Source organism: Vespula vulgaris, chromosome 20 (genome assembly GCF_905475345.1).
Source record: "Vespula vulgaris chromosome 20, iyVesVulg1.1, whole genome shotgun sequence".
Classification (NCBI taxonomy): domain Eukaryota; kingdom Metazoa; phylum Arthropoda; class Insecta; order Hymenoptera; family Vespidae; genus Vespula; species Vespula vulgaris.
This window is the reverse complement of record NC_066605.1, coordinates 1339033-1358790: the sequence shown is the minus strand read 5'-3', so window position 1 is coordinate 1358790 and position 19758 is coordinate 1339033. Positions and strand designations below refer to the sequence as shown.

The window sequence follows — 19758 nt, the reverse complement described above, 5'->3', positions numbered from 1 at the left end:
TTCGAAGAATCGAAATAAAAATCTTATCAACGTTTCCTAATATCGGGGATTACAAAAACATACATATATAATCTTCATTTAAAAAAGAAGAAGAAGAGGAAGAGAAAAGAAAAAAATCATATTCGATCGAGCCAATACGACGAAATTGTCTGCAAGCGCACATTAAATTCGTCGGTATGATAATTTCAGTCGGAATGAAAAAAACAAAAAAAATTTATACCGTCGAATAATTTCACCTTGAAACAAAATAATCCAAACGAATTTTACCAGGTAACAGGTAGGTAAATAAAAATATATATATATATATATCGAGAGAAACACAGAGAAAGACAAAGAAATGATCGAAGAAGTAGTCTCGCTTTTTGAACGTCCATAGCGTCCAACTACCTGCAATGTGGTTGAAGAAAGATAGAAGATATTATGGCCGCTGTAAAGCACTAAAACAGCCGTCTAGAGTCTAAGAGGAGCCCGCGGCCTTCTCGACGGCGCCGCACACTACCAGTACCACTCACTGTGGTAAGTGGACATTAGCGCCCGCATTGTGAATCGGACCGCGTCGTCCCCACCATTTTGGATACCCAAAAACGCACAAAGAAGAAAATATCGTATAGTTTTGTTATTGGTTTTGTTTATTCGTCTCTAGAAAAAGATCAAGAGAAATAGAGAGACGTAGATGAATTTCCCAAAATAGAGGGAGAGAGAGATAAAGAGAAAGAGAAACCAATATTTCTAAGTAGATACGAACAAGTAACAAGTAGTATCTGTTTGAATCCTTTGAGGTATCTTTTGTGTTTCGTAGATACTTTTTTTTTTCTGGGATTGGCTGAATCGACTGTATTAGATTATTCCTCGGGTTAACGAAAGAGAAGTTTTATTTTTAACTTTGTATAAAGGAAAAGAAAGAAAAGGGAATAGAAGAAGAGGAAGAAAAAGGCTTTAACAATTTCTTCAATATTGAGAATGGATAACGTTTTATGATATATATATATATATATATATATATATATATATATATATGCGTGTGTGTATGAGTGTGGGTGTGTGTAGGTATCCGAAGACACGTCGATAGTTCGAAAAAATCTTGCAGGTTCACAGATTAAACAAGTTTGAAGGAACGATCGTGAAGAAAGTTCTCTCTTCTTCTCTGTCTGTCTCTCTCTCTCTGTCTCTCTTTTTCTCTTTCTCTTTCTATAAAGAACATTCGCACCTAACACACGCTGTCATCCTTCGTCAAAATGCGTCGTCGTAGTCGTCGTCGTAGTCGTCGTAGTCGTCGTTCGCGTTCGATCGTATTCGTGTACCTTTAGAAGTTACAGCACGGACGAGGGGTGATTCTTATCTGAAATCAAAGATGCAAAACGTCGAAAGAGAAAGAGAGAGAGAGAGAGAGAGAGAGAGAGATGGTCAGAAAATCGTTTTCGAGAGATGGTAAAAAGCCCTAAGAAACGATCGACGCAGGTAACATAACGTTATTTTAAGAGATTTTCAGATTTACCACAATACTGAACGGTTCGTTGCTTTCCGAAAGCTACAGCGAGAAAAAAGAAAGAGAGAGAGAGAGAGAGAGAGAAAGAGAGTTGACTTAACTTTCACGAAGGACTTAAGAAAAATCGTTTTCCTCGATTTCCCCTGAACAATAGATACATTTGCATCATTCCTTTTTTCTAAGGTCAAACCATCTAGCTCACCTTTTTCTATGAGAGGATAGTCAAGAGTTAGAACCCTATGCACATTCTTATTCCACAAAAGAATTTCACCTGACCCTTGCTTCTTTCATCTTCTTTTTTCTTTTTTCTTCTTTCTTTTTCTTCTTCTTCTTCTTCATCTTCTTCTTTTTCTTCTTTCTCTTCTTCATCTTCTTCTTCTTCTTTTGCTTCTTTTACTTGTTTCGAAAATTCGTGCGAGATTCACGCCCCCTCTTTTTGGTTTTAAGTTTTTCCCGAAGATTCTTTTTCTAAGAATCTTTTCTTCTTTTCTTTTTTCTTTCTTCTTTCTTTTTCTTCGAAGAAAAGAACAACCCCTTTCAACTCACCCTTCAGCGTGATCAACGAAGAAAGATTATTATTCAACGTGACGTATAAATTTCGTCGAGATTATTTTGTAAATGAAAAGTTTACGAGCAATTCTCTCGCTTCAATTTTTCGTCGAATTTTTTAAGAGAGATCGATGTAAACAAACAATTTATGCATTTAATTAATTATGTCGGAGAGAACGAAATTCGAGCGAACAACGTGATGGAAGTTCTTCGAAGCTTCATTAATTTGTTTTTCTAAGAAATTTTTTTAATATAAATCGACCAATGAAATTTGGAATGTATAATATTCTCTACATAATTTCGTAATAAAGGTTGTTTTTTATAAAAATAAGAAAAAGAAAACATTTCATTTTCTATTCGGATTTTTAAGTAAAATTTTTTTCATAGAAATCGACGAAAGAAATTTCGTAAATTTACCCATTAAAGTAAACCTATCCAAACATATAATCTTCGAGATAGATAATATCAAGAGGAAAGATATATTCGAAAAAAAAAGAAGATTGTCTATACGATTCCAATGGTAAATTTTTGTATAAAATTATTTACCAATCACGTACGAAAAGGAATCTATCGATCAAGGAACTCGCATCAACTTCTCAACCATATAATTTCTTATGAATAATAATACGAAGAGAGAAAGGTGTTCGAAAAACGTTCGATTTTCTATAGATACGTCTCTGGTCAAAGTACGAGCTTCTTATAGGCGAGTTTCACGAAAAACAGGTTTCAAAAGAATGTCGACCGAAAGTAAGTGACTATTAACGTTGGAACAGGCGTATATAAAAATTTATCATCCCTGGTTTAATGGTCGGCAATGGAAACGAAACTTCTTCTTCTTCTTCTTCTTCTTTCTTCCCTTCGATAATAAAAAAAAAAAAAAACAAAACAAAACAAGTAAGTAAATAAAAAAAACGAAGAAAAACGCAAAGAAAAAATAGCAACGAGAGAGAGGAAGAAGAGTAAATAAAAAAAAAAGAAAAAAAAATAAGATAAAAGAAAAGGATCAAGAAAAAAAAAGGGAAAAATTCTACTTCGCTCTGAGAGAAAGAATCCTGTGGGTTTGAGATTCTTGCTAATCCTTGCTTTGCCATGCACAACGTATATACGTAGGTGGACACGCGTAACGCGTAGGAAGTTGTACCTGTCAAAAAGCACCGATCTGGTGCAACAATGGTATGGGGTTCCATGGGCCATGGGGATCTTTAGCAAAAGTTAACCGCAACGAAGCAGGCCTGCAATAGCAAGTTCTGCTATCCATGTATATACGTATGTATGTATGTATGTATGTATGTGTATATATATAATAAATATATTGAAAGAGAAAGAAAAAAAGGTAGAGAGAGAGGAAACGAATAAGTCAAGCAATAGCGTCGAAAGAAAAAGAGAGGGGAAATAGAGAAAACGAAAAAAGGAGAAATACAAAAAATGTTTATCTCTCGAATATTTTAACGAACTTTTAAATAAATTTTCTTTAACGATAATGAATGTTATAATTAAAACGTACCGCACGATCTATAATCATCCTGTTTATATAACACTCTGACCTACATGCGAAAAATTTAGCGCATGAATTGACAGATCGCTTTTGTGTCGATTATGTACGCATCGGTTGAATTATATTAGATCGAAGTTAAAAATATTTTACATTCTTTCTCTCTCTCTCTCTTTTTATAAATATATATGTATATATACATATATAAAAGTATATCCCAGTAGTACACGTTACTTTTTTGTATCCTCTTCCATTTTTTTCTTAATTTCATTTATAAATATTTACATACATATATTTTTTTAAACAAAACAATATCATTCTTGGTAGATATATAGTAGAGAGGAAAGTAGGAAACAGTTTCGAGGATTTATCGTCTCATAACTTCCCCTATGTTTGCTCGTTTTAAACGAGGACACGGTCTATAACGACGACTTGTCTTCTATCATAATTCTCTCTCTCTCTCTCTCTCTCTCTCCCTTCCTCTCCTTGTCTCGACTCACTCACTAAGTAAAAACGCAATCGATCGGCCAGTACTAGCCGGTTTAAACGCTTCGCACCAAGAATTTATCGTCGATAAAGGGAACGAAGCAATTAGCGGCCGACGTGTGCCCAAGGATAGAATAAAAAGTGAAAAGGGACAGAAGGGATGTAATAAAGGAAGGAAGGAAGAAGAAGAAGACGACGAAGAAGGTAACGAGGAAGAAGAAGAAGAAGAAGAAGAAGAAGAAGACGACGACGACGACGACAACGACGAAGAAGAGAAAGAGAAAGAGAAAGAGAGAGAGAAAGAGAAAGAAAAAGAGGAAGAGGAAGAGAAGAAGAAGGAGGAAGAGAAGGAGGATGAGGAGAAGGAAGAACTCACGTATGTGGAGCGCAGCATTCAAGCCAAGAGAGGAACACGCTCGATAAATCAAGACTCCTCCGGGCTCTCTACGCCAGTGGGGCAGCAGGTCAGTGCTGCTGTAAGGATCTCTCTCTCTCTCTCTCTCTCTCTTTCTCACTGAGAGGACAAAGAGATCCTTTCGCTCCTCGTAGCAGCGCCCTCATACCACGAAAAAGAGAGAAAAAAATAAAGAGAAATAGAAAGAGAGAAAGAGAGAGATCCTTTCCCTACCACTTCCTCGACCATCTACTTCTCCTTCTAATTCTAATTCTAATTCTAATTCTATGTATACTTTTCTATTACTATTTCTCCTTTTTCTCCTCTTTCTCCTCTTTCTCCTTCTATTCCTACTTCTCCTCCCATTTCTCCTTCCCTAACTCTTCGTAGTTGCTACCTCTCCCTCTCTCTCCCTAACCAACCCCTCGTCGTTGCTATCCTACCGTCTCTCTAGAAGGTAGAAAAGGGTGGGGAGGGGAATACTCTGGAGGGGCGCGCAGCCGTCATTGCAACGATGCAACTGTGCCTGTAAACTCTCTGCCACTGTGCAACGCAAGCGCAACGACGGGATGCAGCTGTCGCGTGCTCGGTATACATGTACCCTCTTTCTCCTATTTCTATATTTTCCCTCATCTCCTTTCACTCCTCCTTCTCCTCGTCCTCATCGTCGTCGTCGTCGTCGTCGTCGTCGTCGTCGTCGTCGTCGTCGTCGTCGTCGTCGTCGTCGTCGTCGTCCACCTTCTTCTCCTTCTCCTTCTTCTTCTGCATTTTTTTTTCTTTTTTTTTTCTTCTGAACTAATATCGAATTTTTATCTATCTCTTTCCTTCTTTTTCTTTCCTTCATTTTCTTTCTCTCTCTCTCTCTCTCTTTCTTTCTGTCTATCTTTCTATCTTTCTTTCTCTCTCTTTTTTTCGCTTGCTCTGTGTGAAAATATCTTTTTTTTTGTCGAGTGATCGATGACAACGGCAGGATTCAAGAATTTTTCGAAGAAAATTTGTTTTGTGGATATTTCAAGTATTTGACCGAGTAAATAAATTTAGAGAAGGGCCGGAGCTAAAGGGTGGGAGTGGGAGTGGGAGTGGGGTTTGTGTGTTACTCAAGGAAGAATCTCGTGTGCCTACGATAGATATAAACATACAAAATATCTCTTCTTCTTTTTCTTCTTCTTTTTCTTTCTTTTGGACTTTTCTTTTTTTTTTCTATTTCTTTGTTTCAGTTCGAGGGACTCGAGAAGAAGAAGATCGATTATGAGCTCGTGTTGCTTGATTTTTCTTTCTGTTTTTCGTTTCTTCTTTCTTTTTGGTTTAATATCTCCGACAAATTTGCATACTCGTAGATTAGATATATAAATTTTATGGATGGATATGTTTATCGAGAACGAATATATATATTTATCGAGTGTACAAAAAAAGGGAGAGAGAGAGAAAGAGATGAAATCTCATTGTCCCCTTTCTTTCTCATGAATAATCAATATAATATAATCAATATAATTAATATAACCAATAATCCATATATCTTTATCTTATTTCTCATTGAAAGTGTCAGAAAACAAATCGATAAACAAATCGATTCAAAAAGAAAGAGAAGAAAGTAAAAAAAATAATAATAATAAGAAAGAATGGAAAAAAGAAGAATTAAAAGATCTGAGAAAAACTTTACGGGGCGTGTCCATACGAAAGAAATGGGAGAAATGGGAAGTGTATAAAGGATAAAAATATAAAAAGAAAGGAAGAAAGAAAGAAATTGGGAAAGAAAGATGGTGGAAATGAGAGCGTAGTGAAGAAGAGTGGAGTGTCGGTGAAATTTACACTTGAAAGGTGCGAATTAACGCTTTCTTTTTCGGCCGTTTAGACGTACCGCCTCGTTAGCGCCATTGTCGTATTCGTCCACTTGTCTATTTTGTTTTTCTTTTTTCGTTCCAATGGAATCAAGGCGTGCATTATTATATAACAATTTCTCTCTTTCTCTATCTATCTATCTCTCTCTTTCTCTCTCTCTCTCTTTCCCCTTCACTTCTATCAATTTTTTTTTCTAGGTGCAGCCAAAAGTGCGAGTGTTGGTCGTCGTCAGACGTGTTTTAGAAGGAAAAAAGAAAGAAGAAAAAAGAAGAAATAGAGAAAGAAAACAGAAAAAAAAGAAAGGTAGAAAGATTAGAAAGCCAAGAAAAAGATTAAGTGTGCTAGGAGAAGCAGGTTCGTTTAAGAAACGATCGAATGATGCAGTGCGAATAATTAATTAATGAATGAACGAACGAACGAACGAACGAGCGAATGAATGAACGAACGAATGAATGAAATGCTTCGCACGTAATTACGGCCGCTGAAGCTGTTAGCTGTGCGAGTCGGAGAGAGAGAGAGAGAGAGAGAGAGAGAGAGAGAGAGAGAGAGAGAGAGATAGAGTGACAGACAGAGAGAGAGAGAGAGAGAGAGAGAAATTTCTCTCTTCGAATGTACTTACGACGATCGCCGATCTCGAAGGAACGCACAGATTCACTAATTGTAGATCGTTTCGATCCTCCTGCACCGTAGTCCTTCCTTTCGATCTATCCTGAAAGTCCACGGAAATCTCTTTATTCGAGAATGAAATTACGTCCTCGTCCCATAAAACTCCCAATTTCAATGATCGTTCAATTTGTATTCGAACGAAATCATCGAATCAATATCGATTATGAATAAGATGAGAGCGCGTTGATTAAGCCTTGAAATAAAAAGAAAAGAAAAGAAGAGAAAAAGAAAAAAAAGAAAAGTGAACGATCGGAAAAAAGGATAAGGATAAGATAAGAAATGAAATAAAAATAATACAAAGGAAAAAGAAGAAAAAAGAAAAAAGAAGAAAAGCATGGCGGCTCTTGATAGCGGGACGTACTTGTAGAGAGAGGAGACCATCGAGGTACTAATGATCCAACCTAACCGTGAGTTACATCAACGGTGGCCAGTGTCTTGTAAGTTGCTAAGTGAAAATACGCGTAGATCCTTCGGAGATACAAGAGATCCTCTTTCTCTTCTCTCCTTCTTCCTCTATTTCCATGTAAGAGAAAGAAAGAGACAAAAAGGAGAAGAAGAAGAAGAAGGAGGAGGAGAAGAAGAAGAAGAAGAAGAAGAAGAAGAAGAAGAAGAAGTAGAAGCAGTAAACGGCGTAGGCATAATCCTTGCGAGTCCTGTGCCCTTCCTCCTTTTTCCCTTCGGCCCTACCTCCTCTACGTACACATAAACGAGAAATACCTACACGTATATCATGTACAACGACTTCAAACCCGACTTTAAAATGTGTGTGCGCGTGCATGTGTGTGTACGTGTGCGTGTGTGTGTATGTGTGGCGTGGCTAATCCTAATACCAGGGCCCTGAAACGCCGCACGGCCCATTGGACAAAGGACCCATGACGACGCCTAACCCTGGATACACCACCGGTCGCCATTTATTTATTTCACCCGCCAGCACCTCACTCTTTTTTTAAGATATTACACTTACACATCTCCCGTTTTATTTATTTACGATCGCCGGCACGACATTGGCGTAACCTTTCCTTTTTTTTCTCTTTCTTTCTTTTTTTCCTTTTTTTCCTTTCTTTCTTTCTGCTTTCCTTCTTTTGGGTCTCTTTCTAAACCTCCGTTTTTCTTTTCATCTTTTTCGGTTTGAGACAAAGGAGTCAATTTCTTTATCTTTCTTATTTTTTCTTTTTTTCTTTTTCTTTATATATATATATATATATATATATATATATATATGTATGTATGTATGTATAAATAATCCTTTCGAAACGAGCGATAATCAGGAAAACGTTGTTTGAATATTAATTTTTAGCAGTGAATACGAATCTTCCAAAATGATTGATAATTATGAAAATATTAATATTAATATTAATTTTTTAGCGAATACAAATCCTTCGTGATTATTAATAATCATGAAAATCGTGTTAATATTAATTTTATATCGAGTATTGTAACGAAACGGAAAGGGATATATATATAGAGAGAGAGAGAGATAATATAGTGGATAAATCTTTTCGAACGATTAATAATAATGAAAACGTTAATATTAATTTAATAGCGAATATAAATCATCATTTTAATGTATTATATGATTCTGATAAGGGGTGGGAATAAGAATGAAAAAAGAATTGTGCCTAATATCGTTTAGATAATGGCAATTAGCGTGATCGTTAAGAACAGTCATCGTTTGCTAAAGGAAAAATAATGTTCTTATTTAGAAGCCGATGTGCATTGAATATTTTCTAAGGATACGATTTTGTAGTCTCTCACGTCTCTCTCTCTCTCTCCCTCTCTTACATCCCCCTTTTTTCGTGCTTTTATTTTCTCGCAGTCTTAAGAATTTTGCAAGTCAGCCGTCTGAATCGGTATCCCGGAGGTCCTGTTCGCTCTTTGAAAAGATGTGCTTCGTTTATTTCTTCCTTTCATTCTTCACTCTCTCTCTCTCTCTCTCTCTTCCTCTCTTTCACACTCGCTCGCTCATTCCACTTATGGTTCTTGTGCGGGTGCTGGTCGTGACGATGGTTAAACAGTCATACCAACCAACTTAGTAGTAGAATTCGATAGTGGTAGATATTTCGACGTGAGTCTTAAAAAATTTATCTATATCTATCTCTATGTATCTCTATCCCTGTCTCTCTCTTTTTAACTTAAGGACTTTCCCCATAGCTAAGAGTTTCCCATGCGTTACGAGTTTCCAGCACCGACACATTCGATGTATAGATGCTGTAAATGAGTGAGAAGGGATAAGAAAAGAGAAAGAGAGAGAGAGAGAGAGAAAGAGAGAAAAGATGAAGGAAAAAGGGAGAGGGCAAACCGGAGAGGGAGCAAGTGAGAATATATACCTGCTGGTGGATATTAAAGCGAACATCATACCCTCGTCACTTTTACTGGCCCTCTGTTCGTCCTCCTCCCTTCCTCCCTCACTCTATCTCTCTCTTTTTCTCTCTCATATACACGCACTATCCCTTCTATCTCTCTATCTCCGTTTCTCTTATTCTTATATACTCTATGTTTCTCTCTTTTTCCCCTCTCGTCGGCATCCTACAAGTTAAACACACGAAACGAGGATGCTGCACGCAGCACAACTGCAAAGTCAAATCCACAACGGTGCCCTTCCCGAACCATATAACAGACAGGGATCCCTTATATATATAATTTTTTTTTCGTTTTCTATTATTATTTTTTCCCTTTTTTGTTTCTATTTTTGTTTCCTTTTTCTTTTTTGCAAATGTTGTTTTTCTATCTGAAGATATATATCATCGATATGTGCGTATTTTTAAACATATTTTTAACCCTTAAATATAATACCATTATTAATTTCTCATTCAATTCGAGCAAGACTACAATAATTAAACGTTATTCCTCCCATTCTTATATCAAACGATATAAGTAAGATCTTTAATTAAATTAAAAAAAAAAGAAAAAAGAAGATTAACAAACCGATAAAATTTCACAGATAGCATTAATTAACGTGGACGGTTTAAACGTACTCGATAATAATTTTCAAAAGACGTAGAGGGTTGGTGGGGATAAGAATTAAGTTTCGAATCGAAAAAGAAAAAATGGAGAGAAAAGGAGAAAAAAATTATTCGTCGTTCCTCTAATCGTACTTTTATTATTCTTCGCGAGAGAGTTAATATCGAAGATATTATGAAATATAAATTTGATTGGGCACGTGTTCCTTTAGACTCGACGATTCGTTCAATTTATTCTGACGCGAAAATCACACGTTACCCTTGGCAAATTCACTATAGGTACTACCCACGTTATACCTAAGGGCTAAGAAACGAATACGAGCTTGTTATCGAAAAGATCGCGTCTTTTCTCGCAAGACACGAAAGCCTTCCTCTACTTATGGTGGCGGTACCCTTAAAAAAATTGTCACTGACAAAGACGCATTCATATACGCATACTCACACGCATATGTGTATACATATAAACACATATACAAATAAACACACACACATATAAATATAAGGTGTCCCTTCGCTACTTTATACCAGCTGACACGCACGTTCGTCTCATTACAGTGGAGATTGCACCGGTGCAACGAGTTCTACGTGCCGTGCATAATTTTGGACATAAGTGAGACAGAGAGAGAGAGGGAGAGAGACAGAGAAAGAGAGAGAGAGAGAGAAAGAAAGAGAGATAAGGATGAAATAAATGAGAGAAGAAGAAGAAGGAAAGTAATAAAAAAAAAGTCGCGATATATATACGTATGTATGTATGTATATATATATATCTCTATCATTCTTTCTCTTTAGGTACCCTTCCCATCTATCGTGCTTGGAAATCAGTAAAGAAAAGGAAGGAAGCAACAAAAGAGAATTTTGAAAGAGGAGCCGCCACGGGCCAACTCGAGTGGGAGAAACTCTCGCAACATGTGGTTAACGCGAAGTAACGACTCTGCGTTGTAACGTTACTGCTTAGACAGACATATTGTGGGCTTTAGTGCTCGCGAGAAATATATATATATGTGTGTGTGTGTACGTATATTATATAAAAAATATTTTGAAAATCCGACAGGAAGGTTCCGACTCTACTTGACACAACTCTCTTTCAGCTTTCTCTTTTTCTTATTACAAAAAAATAATAATTACGTGTAGAATTCGCGAAGAATTATTTCCAAGATCAAATTCGCGAATCGCGAATATTACGTTTCAAAGCGAACGTTTAAATAATATTTTCTATGAAAGAATATTTTATCGTCGGGAGTGTATGCATTTTGTTTTTGTTATCGTTACGTTTTGTTTCGTTTTCGGAAAGAATATCTTTAAGAAAGAAGTTTAGAAGCTTATCGTAGAGAAAATCGATGCGGCTGGTTCGATGTTCGTATTTAAAGCTTTTTTGAATACACCCACACGTGCGTTCGATTCGCAGCACAAGCTCCAGTCCGCAGGAGCGACGTAAATTTCACGCGTATTTACGTTTATACGATCTTGTGTTCGCGAAAGAAAGAGAGAGAGAGAGAGAGAAAGAGAAAGGGTGGCTCTAAAAATCTGTCGAGCGAGAAAAAAGAATCGAAGCTTGGCGTTAAAAAATAAATGGAAAAGGGAAAAAACAACAACAACAACAACACGTATAAAATATTCGCCTTGTTATGGGAATTTTTTACGAGGCTGAAAATGATCGAAATTTACAAAGAAATTTGTTCGCTAGTCGGAATTGTTCGGATTATTTATTATTATTAACCAAAAAGTAATTTTTATTTTTCTTCTTTCTTTTTTCGAGCGAACGAACGAAAGAATATTCGTAAATATCGAAAAGAAAGGGGAGGAAGAGAGAAAGAAAAGGAGAGAGAGAGAGAGAGGGAGAGAGAGAGAAAGAACAAGAAAAAGAACAAGAAAAAGGAAGAAAGAGAAAAAGAGAGGGAAGGGGAGAGATCGTATCGCGCTACATTTTGCGACTGCATCCACGTGCGATCGTTTTACTCACGATAAATGTACGTATCGCAAAGAGAAGGGAAAGAACTCTTGCGACGAGAGTAGTCACGCAACGAGTTCGCTATCCGATGTATCTGCCTACGTGACGTGCCACCCCTGTCGGCAGATTATCGCGAAAGATGTCTAAGGCGATCTCCTCTCCTTCTTTTCTAAACGGCCGAACGGAAGGAAATTTTTGGAAAGGCACGTATATCCATTATTATCGAATTTTACATTTACGTGACGACGCAAAGATCCCAAATTTTCGAATCGATTATAATCGTTACCGTCGTTTTAAACCACCGATAATAATTTATATAACGTCGTTAAATTTATCATTAATTAATATCTCTTAAATACACGTTTAGCAGTATATCAAATTTATTTTGTAGAAATGAAAAACAATTCGTTTCTGTCCACTTCGAATTTATTCTTTCGATTATCTACGTTAAAAATCAGTGACACGTACTATTAATATTATAAAATATTTTCATAACAGGTTAAAAAGAGAATAATCATAAAACATTTTACAATTTTTCTTAAAGACAGATTCATTATTATCAAATTCTCGATTAATCTGACACCGGGCAAAAGAATTAATTTCGAATTTAGTTATAATATTTTTTATAAACCAAGTATCGATTTAGCAGTAGCTTTGTTGGCGTAATACCAGTATCAAAAACATACCGGTTTTCAGTCATTTGGAATAATACCAGTATCAAAATCAAACCGGTTTTAAATCCCCGAATGGGGGTGTTTATTACCGGATGTAAAGGTGTGTCTATCTGTTAGAGTTGGAGGGGAGTTTTATCGAGGCCCTCTTCTTAGGGGGTTATGGATAAGAAGAGGAGGGTTGTTAATCTATCCGTTACTTTAACGAAACGTAGCCACGTCCCTAACAAAGTTAACCACGCCCAATCAAAGTGAACCACGCCCCATAAAAGTTAGAACCGCCCCATCCACGGTTAGTCCCTCCCACGTAAAAGTTTAGTCATGCTCTTTGCTAAGTTAGAAACGTTCGAGAACGATTAACCACGCCTCCACAAAGTTTACCACGCCTTTCCTCTAGTTAAACACATCCCTATTCTTCTTATCCACGCCTTCTTTTAAGTTAGACCCGCCTTCTTCCAAGTTAGTCACGCCCCCGCCAAAATTAATCAGACCTCCTTCGTCATTAGCCACGGCCCATTAAAGTTAATCACTCCCTCATCGCTGCAAAACTTCCCCTAGCTCCAATAGTAACGTTCCTATCCTAGTAAGTAACTTATTTTCCAAAAACTTAAAGCCGGAATGATTCTGATATTGGTATTATGCCAACGAAGCTATATCAAGATCGATAACTGCCGAAATTAATAAATATACTGATATTTTTTTCTGTTATCAACATAACAGGTCAAGACTAAGATATATTTTGCTTTACAGTAAATCATTTTTTATTTTTGCAAATAATAAAAATAGTCCAAAGAATGATAAAAAATTGAGTAAAAGAAGATCGATAAAATTTTTGTGGGAAGATCAGGAGAAACGATCGAGAATGGATCTCTCGATCTTACTAAGGCTCTGTCAGGTCGTGCGAGGCAGTTAGTCGCATTAGCGCCGCAATGAAAGCGTAGCTCGCACCCGAGGTCTGCAATCGTTTTCGATCGGTGCACGCTCGAATGCATTCGCGTTCGCGAGCCTGGCCGATCTTAATTACAATCGCAAATGAGACGGCGAGCGGATAATTGCGGGCTATGTTGCAAGTCTCCACGAAGCTGTTCGACCGTTTATCCTAAGTAAAGCTACTCTGCATTGCCACGAATCGATCTTTAATATATGAATTTAGGTTTACTAATTCCAATCAATTCCTTTTTTTTTTTTTTTTAATATGAACATTAAAGTAATATTAAGCTATAATTATGAACACATTGTAAGTTAAACATTAAAATTACTAGTTGCGTATCAATGAGAAAAAGTTCGAAGAATTCGAATAAATATACTAAATGACACTTGGAGGCAACTACGACACATTAGAAAAATATTAGATACTTGTTATAAAAATTCTGACACATAGCCATTAAAAGTAACACCGTGATGAAACAAAATTCAGAACCAGGAAATACACTAACGTTGCCGAGCAACACGATACGTAAATCGTTGATAAGAATGGCTGGCGTACATGTAGATTAAAACAAAAAAAAAAAAGAAAAAAGAAAAAAGAAAGATTACGTGCATAAAAGGAGAGAGTGCTCGTTTATCTTATCTGACTGTTACAAAATTATTTATATCGAAGAGAGGAGTCGTTGCTATCGAAAATATACCGGGGAAATAGGTAGACGCTAAATAATTATTTAATTTTTTCCTTTTCATTCAAACGAAAATATCGAAACACCTACGATCTTATTCGTTTCTAATTATTTCCAATTATTTCGAATCGATCAAATTTCGTTTAGGAAATAAAAAGAAATTAAGAAACGTATCGATATCGGGACAATTATTTTCCGTAAAAAGAAACTTAAACGCGTAACTTACAACAATATCAATTTGTTACGATCTCTTAATCGATTCAAATGTTTTCTAAGAAAAGGCTATTAGAAACTACATTAAAATTGCTTAAGAAATTCAACGCATATGTCTATCGAGAGAAACTTAGGGAAAGATAGAGAGAGAGAGAGATATATATATATATATATATAGAGATAGAAAGAGAGAGATCCACACGATTTCCGGGAATAATAATAGAAGTCGAAGGACCATTTTGTTCTTTCTTTCTTTTTCAACCAGTTTTAGAATTGGGGGAGAGAGGATATAGGTTCAAAAGGAAGACAGAGAAAGAAGAAGGGTAACGGGGGGAGAGAGGAGGGGCGAAGGGTAATGAGTATAATCAAAACGGTTTGGTAGAAAAGCAGCCGCGAGCCATATATCGTTTTTCTATGTATATACATGCATATGTGTACACTTATATCTGCTTGTATAGATGTCTATACGTATGCGTGCGTGTATGTCTGCGTGTGGTTTAGTTACGAATCCGCACTTTTGGATTTGAATTTCGAGTAGACTTTACTTCTTGATAATGTTCGCTGGTCACGCAGGCGCCATCTGATGGACGAACAAATTGCCGGTCTTCGAATCTATTCTATCCGCCCTCTTCTATGCTTCTTTCTAGTTCGACACTATATTGTTCCTTTCTACTAGTTCCGGCCACCCTCTTTTTCCTTCCTACCTATCTACCTACCTACCGACCTACCTACCTACCACCTCCCTTCCACCCCCTGATTTCTGCATCCTTCTCATAAGAACGTCTATAGCTACCGGGCAAAAATTTACCAAAGAGAAATTCTATTCGCAGATGTTCCATTGGATGAGAACGTTGTTTTTCTTTTTCTTTGTTTTTTTTCCCTCTCTTTTCCCTTTTTTTTTTCTTTCGCCTCTATTCCAAAATTATTTTCCTAGACTTTTGGACTATTACTTTTTTCTTCCGAGAATTGCAAAGAATAAGAAGAAGAAGAAGAAGAAGAAGAAGAAGGTAATACACAAAGAAGAAGGAATATCGACTTAATGAGTTTTTCTCCCCATTGGCATAAGGGAATAGTAACGATAAAAATTATACAAATGGAAAAGAGAATTGATCCACAGGTAGATCGCGATCATCATCCAAGAAGAAAAATCATGAATCAGGCTGCTAACTTCAGGTATAAACGTGCCGGTCAGGATAGGACGTTGAGAAAGAAACAAAGAGTACCGGATGGTATGCGAGAGAAAGAAGAGGACCGCAAGAAGATTCGGGGAGAGAAGATGAAATTACCTTTTTCGACTCTCTCACACATATACACGTGATATCCCACCTATACGCTTCAATCGTGCTACGAGTAATATATATATATGTATGTCGTGTGTGTATGTGTGTATGGTGTACACGTGTATTTCTCTCTGCCTTCGGGATATTGAGACTCGTAGATTTATGTAGGTACGAGATGGTATTATGGTGGGTAAACTATGAAAGTAGTTGCCTAACTTAGAACTCTAACTCTCTTGGTTATAAACTACCTTTTTAGGTAGCTAAAACTGTCTTTGTTCGAGTCGGTTTCTTTTCTTTTCTTTTCTTTTCTTTTCCTTTCTTTTCTTTTGAATCTCTCTTTTTTCTCTAAACTCTAAATTCTAATTTCTATATCCTCGATTATGTAATAGATCAAACGACGTCTAAAATTTCGAAACGATCTGTGACACTTTATCCCTTTTTTTCATTTCTTGTTCTTTCCTTTTTTACTCATAATTTCCTCTAAATAAAGATAATTGGCGTAGGTATACGTAAGATATAATTTCATATACGATTAGCTCGCTAGGTATAATGGATCTCGAATAATCGTTCCCTGAGAAAAAAAGAAGAAAGAAAAAGAGAAAGAAAACAAAAAATGAAAATGTTCCCCTCGAATGAATTATTAAAATCTAACATAGGTATTAGAAAAATTTTCTTTGGAAATAATTTTCTAATAAAATGATAGACGAAATAATGTTGGCGCAGAAAAGAAAAACGATTCTCGAACTTGAATGTTTATTTCGATTACAAGAAAAAAAAGAAAAAGAAAGAAAAATAGGGATTTGGAATATCAGACGATATTTAACTCCATGGACCAACGAAACCAAATCACATCGCACATAATAAGGTTCGCAGATAAAAGGAGAGAAATCTCCTCTCACCCAAGGGGGTCGAGATTGTCGTTCGTGGAGTGGAAATCTGAGAATAAACCGATGAAGGGTTGCTCTTCCGAGTCAGTGGCGCGTGCCCCCGTGTTGATCACCCCTTTTTCCATGCTTTTATTATACTTATGTGCCCCGTGAATTACGCCTCGATACTCCTTCATTCAGCTGTTGCTATTAGAATTTAAAGTTCCTCCCCTTTCTCTCATCACTCCTTCTCATCGAGATGTTTTGCTCCAGAAAACTATACCTAATCTCTCTAACAAGAGTCTTCCCATAAATTATATATAGATATATAGATATATGTATATAGATATATGTATATGCATATGTATATTGTAACATATTATTCCTGAGTCTACAAACATATTTGTAGATATTTATAATCGTCATAATCGTTGTAATCGATTAACAAGCAACGACGAAAGATTATTCTTTTCTTTTTGCTCTTTTTTTTTGTGTTTGTTTTTTGTTTTCGTTTAAAAATATTCTCGAATCAAACCAAATCATATTTATCCTACGAACAAATTTCTAAATATCGATCGTTATTATTTTTTTACGGATTATTTGCGATCAATCTTATTGCTCGAGAAAGTTTTTCTCTCGTCGTAATAAAATTCGCGAATAGGCGAAGAAAAGTTTTTGGCACGTGTTCGCGTTCTGTAACAAAGATCCGAAATAAATTCATATAGCACCTGGAAACGACTTAACGTTTTAGAAAAGACCGATCCGAACCGCTTGCGCGTTTCCGCCTATTAATTTTCTTAAACCGATCGTTCATATTTCTCTCTGTCTCTCTCTCTCTCTCCCTCTCTTTCTCGTTTTTTTCTATCCTTTTCATCTCGAACGTTTTTCTTCTCTGTTCCACAAGGTAGGTAATTCGAGCACGGTTAAATGGGATCCAAGCCAGCAACGTAGGTCCTTATGCCTTCTAAGTACTTAATAAGCTCCGACAAGGGCGTCCCTTAAAGCCACTTTAACCTCGTGTTCCCTTTTGGATTAAGACGCTCGATATGCCGGAAGAAACGAACGACAGACAGAGACAGAGAGAGAGAAAGAGAGAGAGAAATAAAAAGAAAGATAAAGAGAAAACATCGATGTGTTCCAAACGTTCTTTTCTCTCCCTTCAAAAAAAAAGGGAAATAAAAAGATAAAAGTAACAATAAAAATAAAAAACAAAAAATTTTCCTCCTTCATAAACCCACTTCTTCTTTTTCTTCTTCTTCATATCTTTACAACAGTTACCTGTTATACGTGTTCGTTCGTACGTTATCAGATACCTACGTATCTTCGGAGCAGACTTAAGGAACAAAAAAAAAGTAAACAAAAAAGAATTTACCACTCAACCCTTAGGAAAACAATAGAATAAAGTCTTTTCTTTGACCGAGTAATAAGTACGATTTCGTCACGTAAAACTTTAAGTTTGCTACAAGCAAAAATCCTTCTTGCTCCGAGGCGCACGGTGCAAACATTTTAATCGTATCTTCTTCTCCAGGTACTTCTAGGACTATCGGCTTTTTGGGCCCCATCCGGACTGACCGCATTCCCGTTTGTGTGACGTCAGCATCGAGAAGATTCTTTTTACCCGAACGAAAAGAGAGACTCATGAATTTGCGCTTTGACTACGTCTTCTTAAAGAGAGAGAAAGAGAAAGAGAAAGAGAAAGAAAGGAAGGAAGAAAGAGAAAGAGAGAGAGAGAAAGATACAAATGTTCAACATTTGTTTCTGACCGACTAATTAAATATTCTCTTATCTTCATTAATATATACTATCTAATAAAATATATAATGACATTTACTTTATCTTAGAAAGTTATTAATAAATTTTTCTTCGTGATAACGATTACACGTGAAAATGTTACAAGAAAGAGAAAGATAGATATTCTACAAGTGTTCAACATTCGTTTGTGATAAACTAATTAAATATTCTCTTATCTTCATTAATATACAATATCCAATGAAATTGAAATATAGAAAGGTGTTTTTCATTTTTCTTTCGATTAGTTATTGAAAACTTTCTTCGTGATAACGATTATACGTGAAAATGTTGTTCTAAAGCATAGCATATAAAAAAAGGGAGAATATACATACATACATACATACACATATATATATATATATATATATATATATGTATATATATATATATATATAAGAAGGACAGCTGCGTCTTAACTTATTCATGAATTCGTTTAATCGAATTCTGCGTGTATCTCGTTTTCTAGCTTTTTTACTCTATGGTGACCGTTCTGTTCAGTAATCAACGTTAATTCGTAGGAAACCGTGCTGGTATAACAAGGACTATAAATTCTTTATTAGCAGCGAGAGAACACGACTTGACTTCTATCTGTCTATCTCTCTTTCTCTTTCTCTCTCTCTCTCTCTCTCTCTCTCTCTCTGTCTGTCTCTTTCTTCATCTATCTCTATCTATTTATCTCTCTTTCGTATCACCTTTCTCCGTGATCAACAGTCGACTTTTGCACTTCTTCTTATCCTTTTTCTCTTTCAGTTGTAACCACTACGAAAAGAGAGATCGTAATGGTATACACGAACTCCTAGAAATTATATTCCTTTCTGCATAGAAAGAGAAGGAAATATAGAGACCGATAACCTTTCTAAATCGCCAAATGTCTCGCTACGGGAGTCTTTCGATTCACGATTTCCTGATTCTTATTATTGTGAATTGAAGCCGAACGATCGAAAGACTCCGTGCCACTCCTTGAAATCGTGAAAACGATGATCTATTATTTTAACAGATCAAATCAATTTTTTATTTCTTACGTGAGAATCAATTTCTTTTTTTTTTTCTTTTTTTTTTTCTTTCCTTGACTATCGATCAGACATGATCGATACGTCCGTGATGTGTCCACGATTCTGTACAAATGATACATTTCTCCTTTTCTTTTCTGTTTTAATTTTATCGATAGAGCATGTTTGTTTAACGTTGTAAAATCAAAATAATTTTATCAAATACTTTTTGTAAGTTGGAAAATCGTTTAAAGAGGATTTCTCGCTCGAGTTGTGAAAATCGTAAACGCTATACGTTTCTTAGTTTAATATTAAATTCTAAGTGGAATAAACGTAGCCAAATAAAAAATTTGTCTAACGAATAGATAAAATATTATAATTAGTAGATGGACAATGTGTATTGTTAAATAAAAGGTAACTTCTTATCAAAGAAAAACTAATAATGGTTACTGTCTGAGAGTGGATTCGGTTGGTACTTGAGGACATGATCGATAAGCCGAATTCAAATGCTACTC

At 36.0% G+C, this 19758-nt stretch overlaps 1 protein-coding gene and 1 long non-coding RNA gene across 14 annotated transcripts in view; one reads left to right on the top strand and one right to left on the bottom strand.

Annotated features, from left to right (window-relative positions):
- LOC127071098 (voltage-dependent L-type calcium channel subunit beta-2) overlaps window positions 1-19758 on the bottom strand; it is a 79111-nt gene that overhangs the window by 45621 nt on the left and 13732 nt on the right. For 4 of the 7 annotated variants that reach the window (XR_007784829.1, XM_051009985.1, XM_051009983.1 and 1 more), the window contains exon 3: window positions 6866-6955. The exons of the other annotated variants lie outside the window; for them this stretch is intronic. Coding sequence is in view for 3 of the 4 variants with exons in the window: in XM_051009985.1 (XP_050865942.1) it covers window positions 6866-6955 (90 nt within the window). In the remaining variant the exon portion in view is untranslated. The remainder of the gene's footprint in view (window positions 1-6865; window positions 6956-19758) is intronic. 7 annotated transcript variants of the gene reach the window in all.
- LOC127071114 (uncharacterized) lies at window positions 5131-18446 on the top strand. Of its 7 annotated transcripts, none has more exons than XR_007784836.1 (4): window positions 5131-6225; window positions 6444-7543; window positions 10428-10883; window positions 17992-18446. It is a non-coding gene; the product is annotated as an uncharacterized LOC127071114 (long non-coding RNA). The 7 variants fall into 7 exon arrangements; XR_007784833.1 differs by lacking the exon at window positions 17992-18446 and having other exon boundaries at window positions 10428-10583; window positions 10662-14373; XR_007784835.1 differs by lacking the exon at window positions 17992-18446 and having other exon boundaries at window positions 5131-5434; window positions 5625-6225; window positions 10428-14370.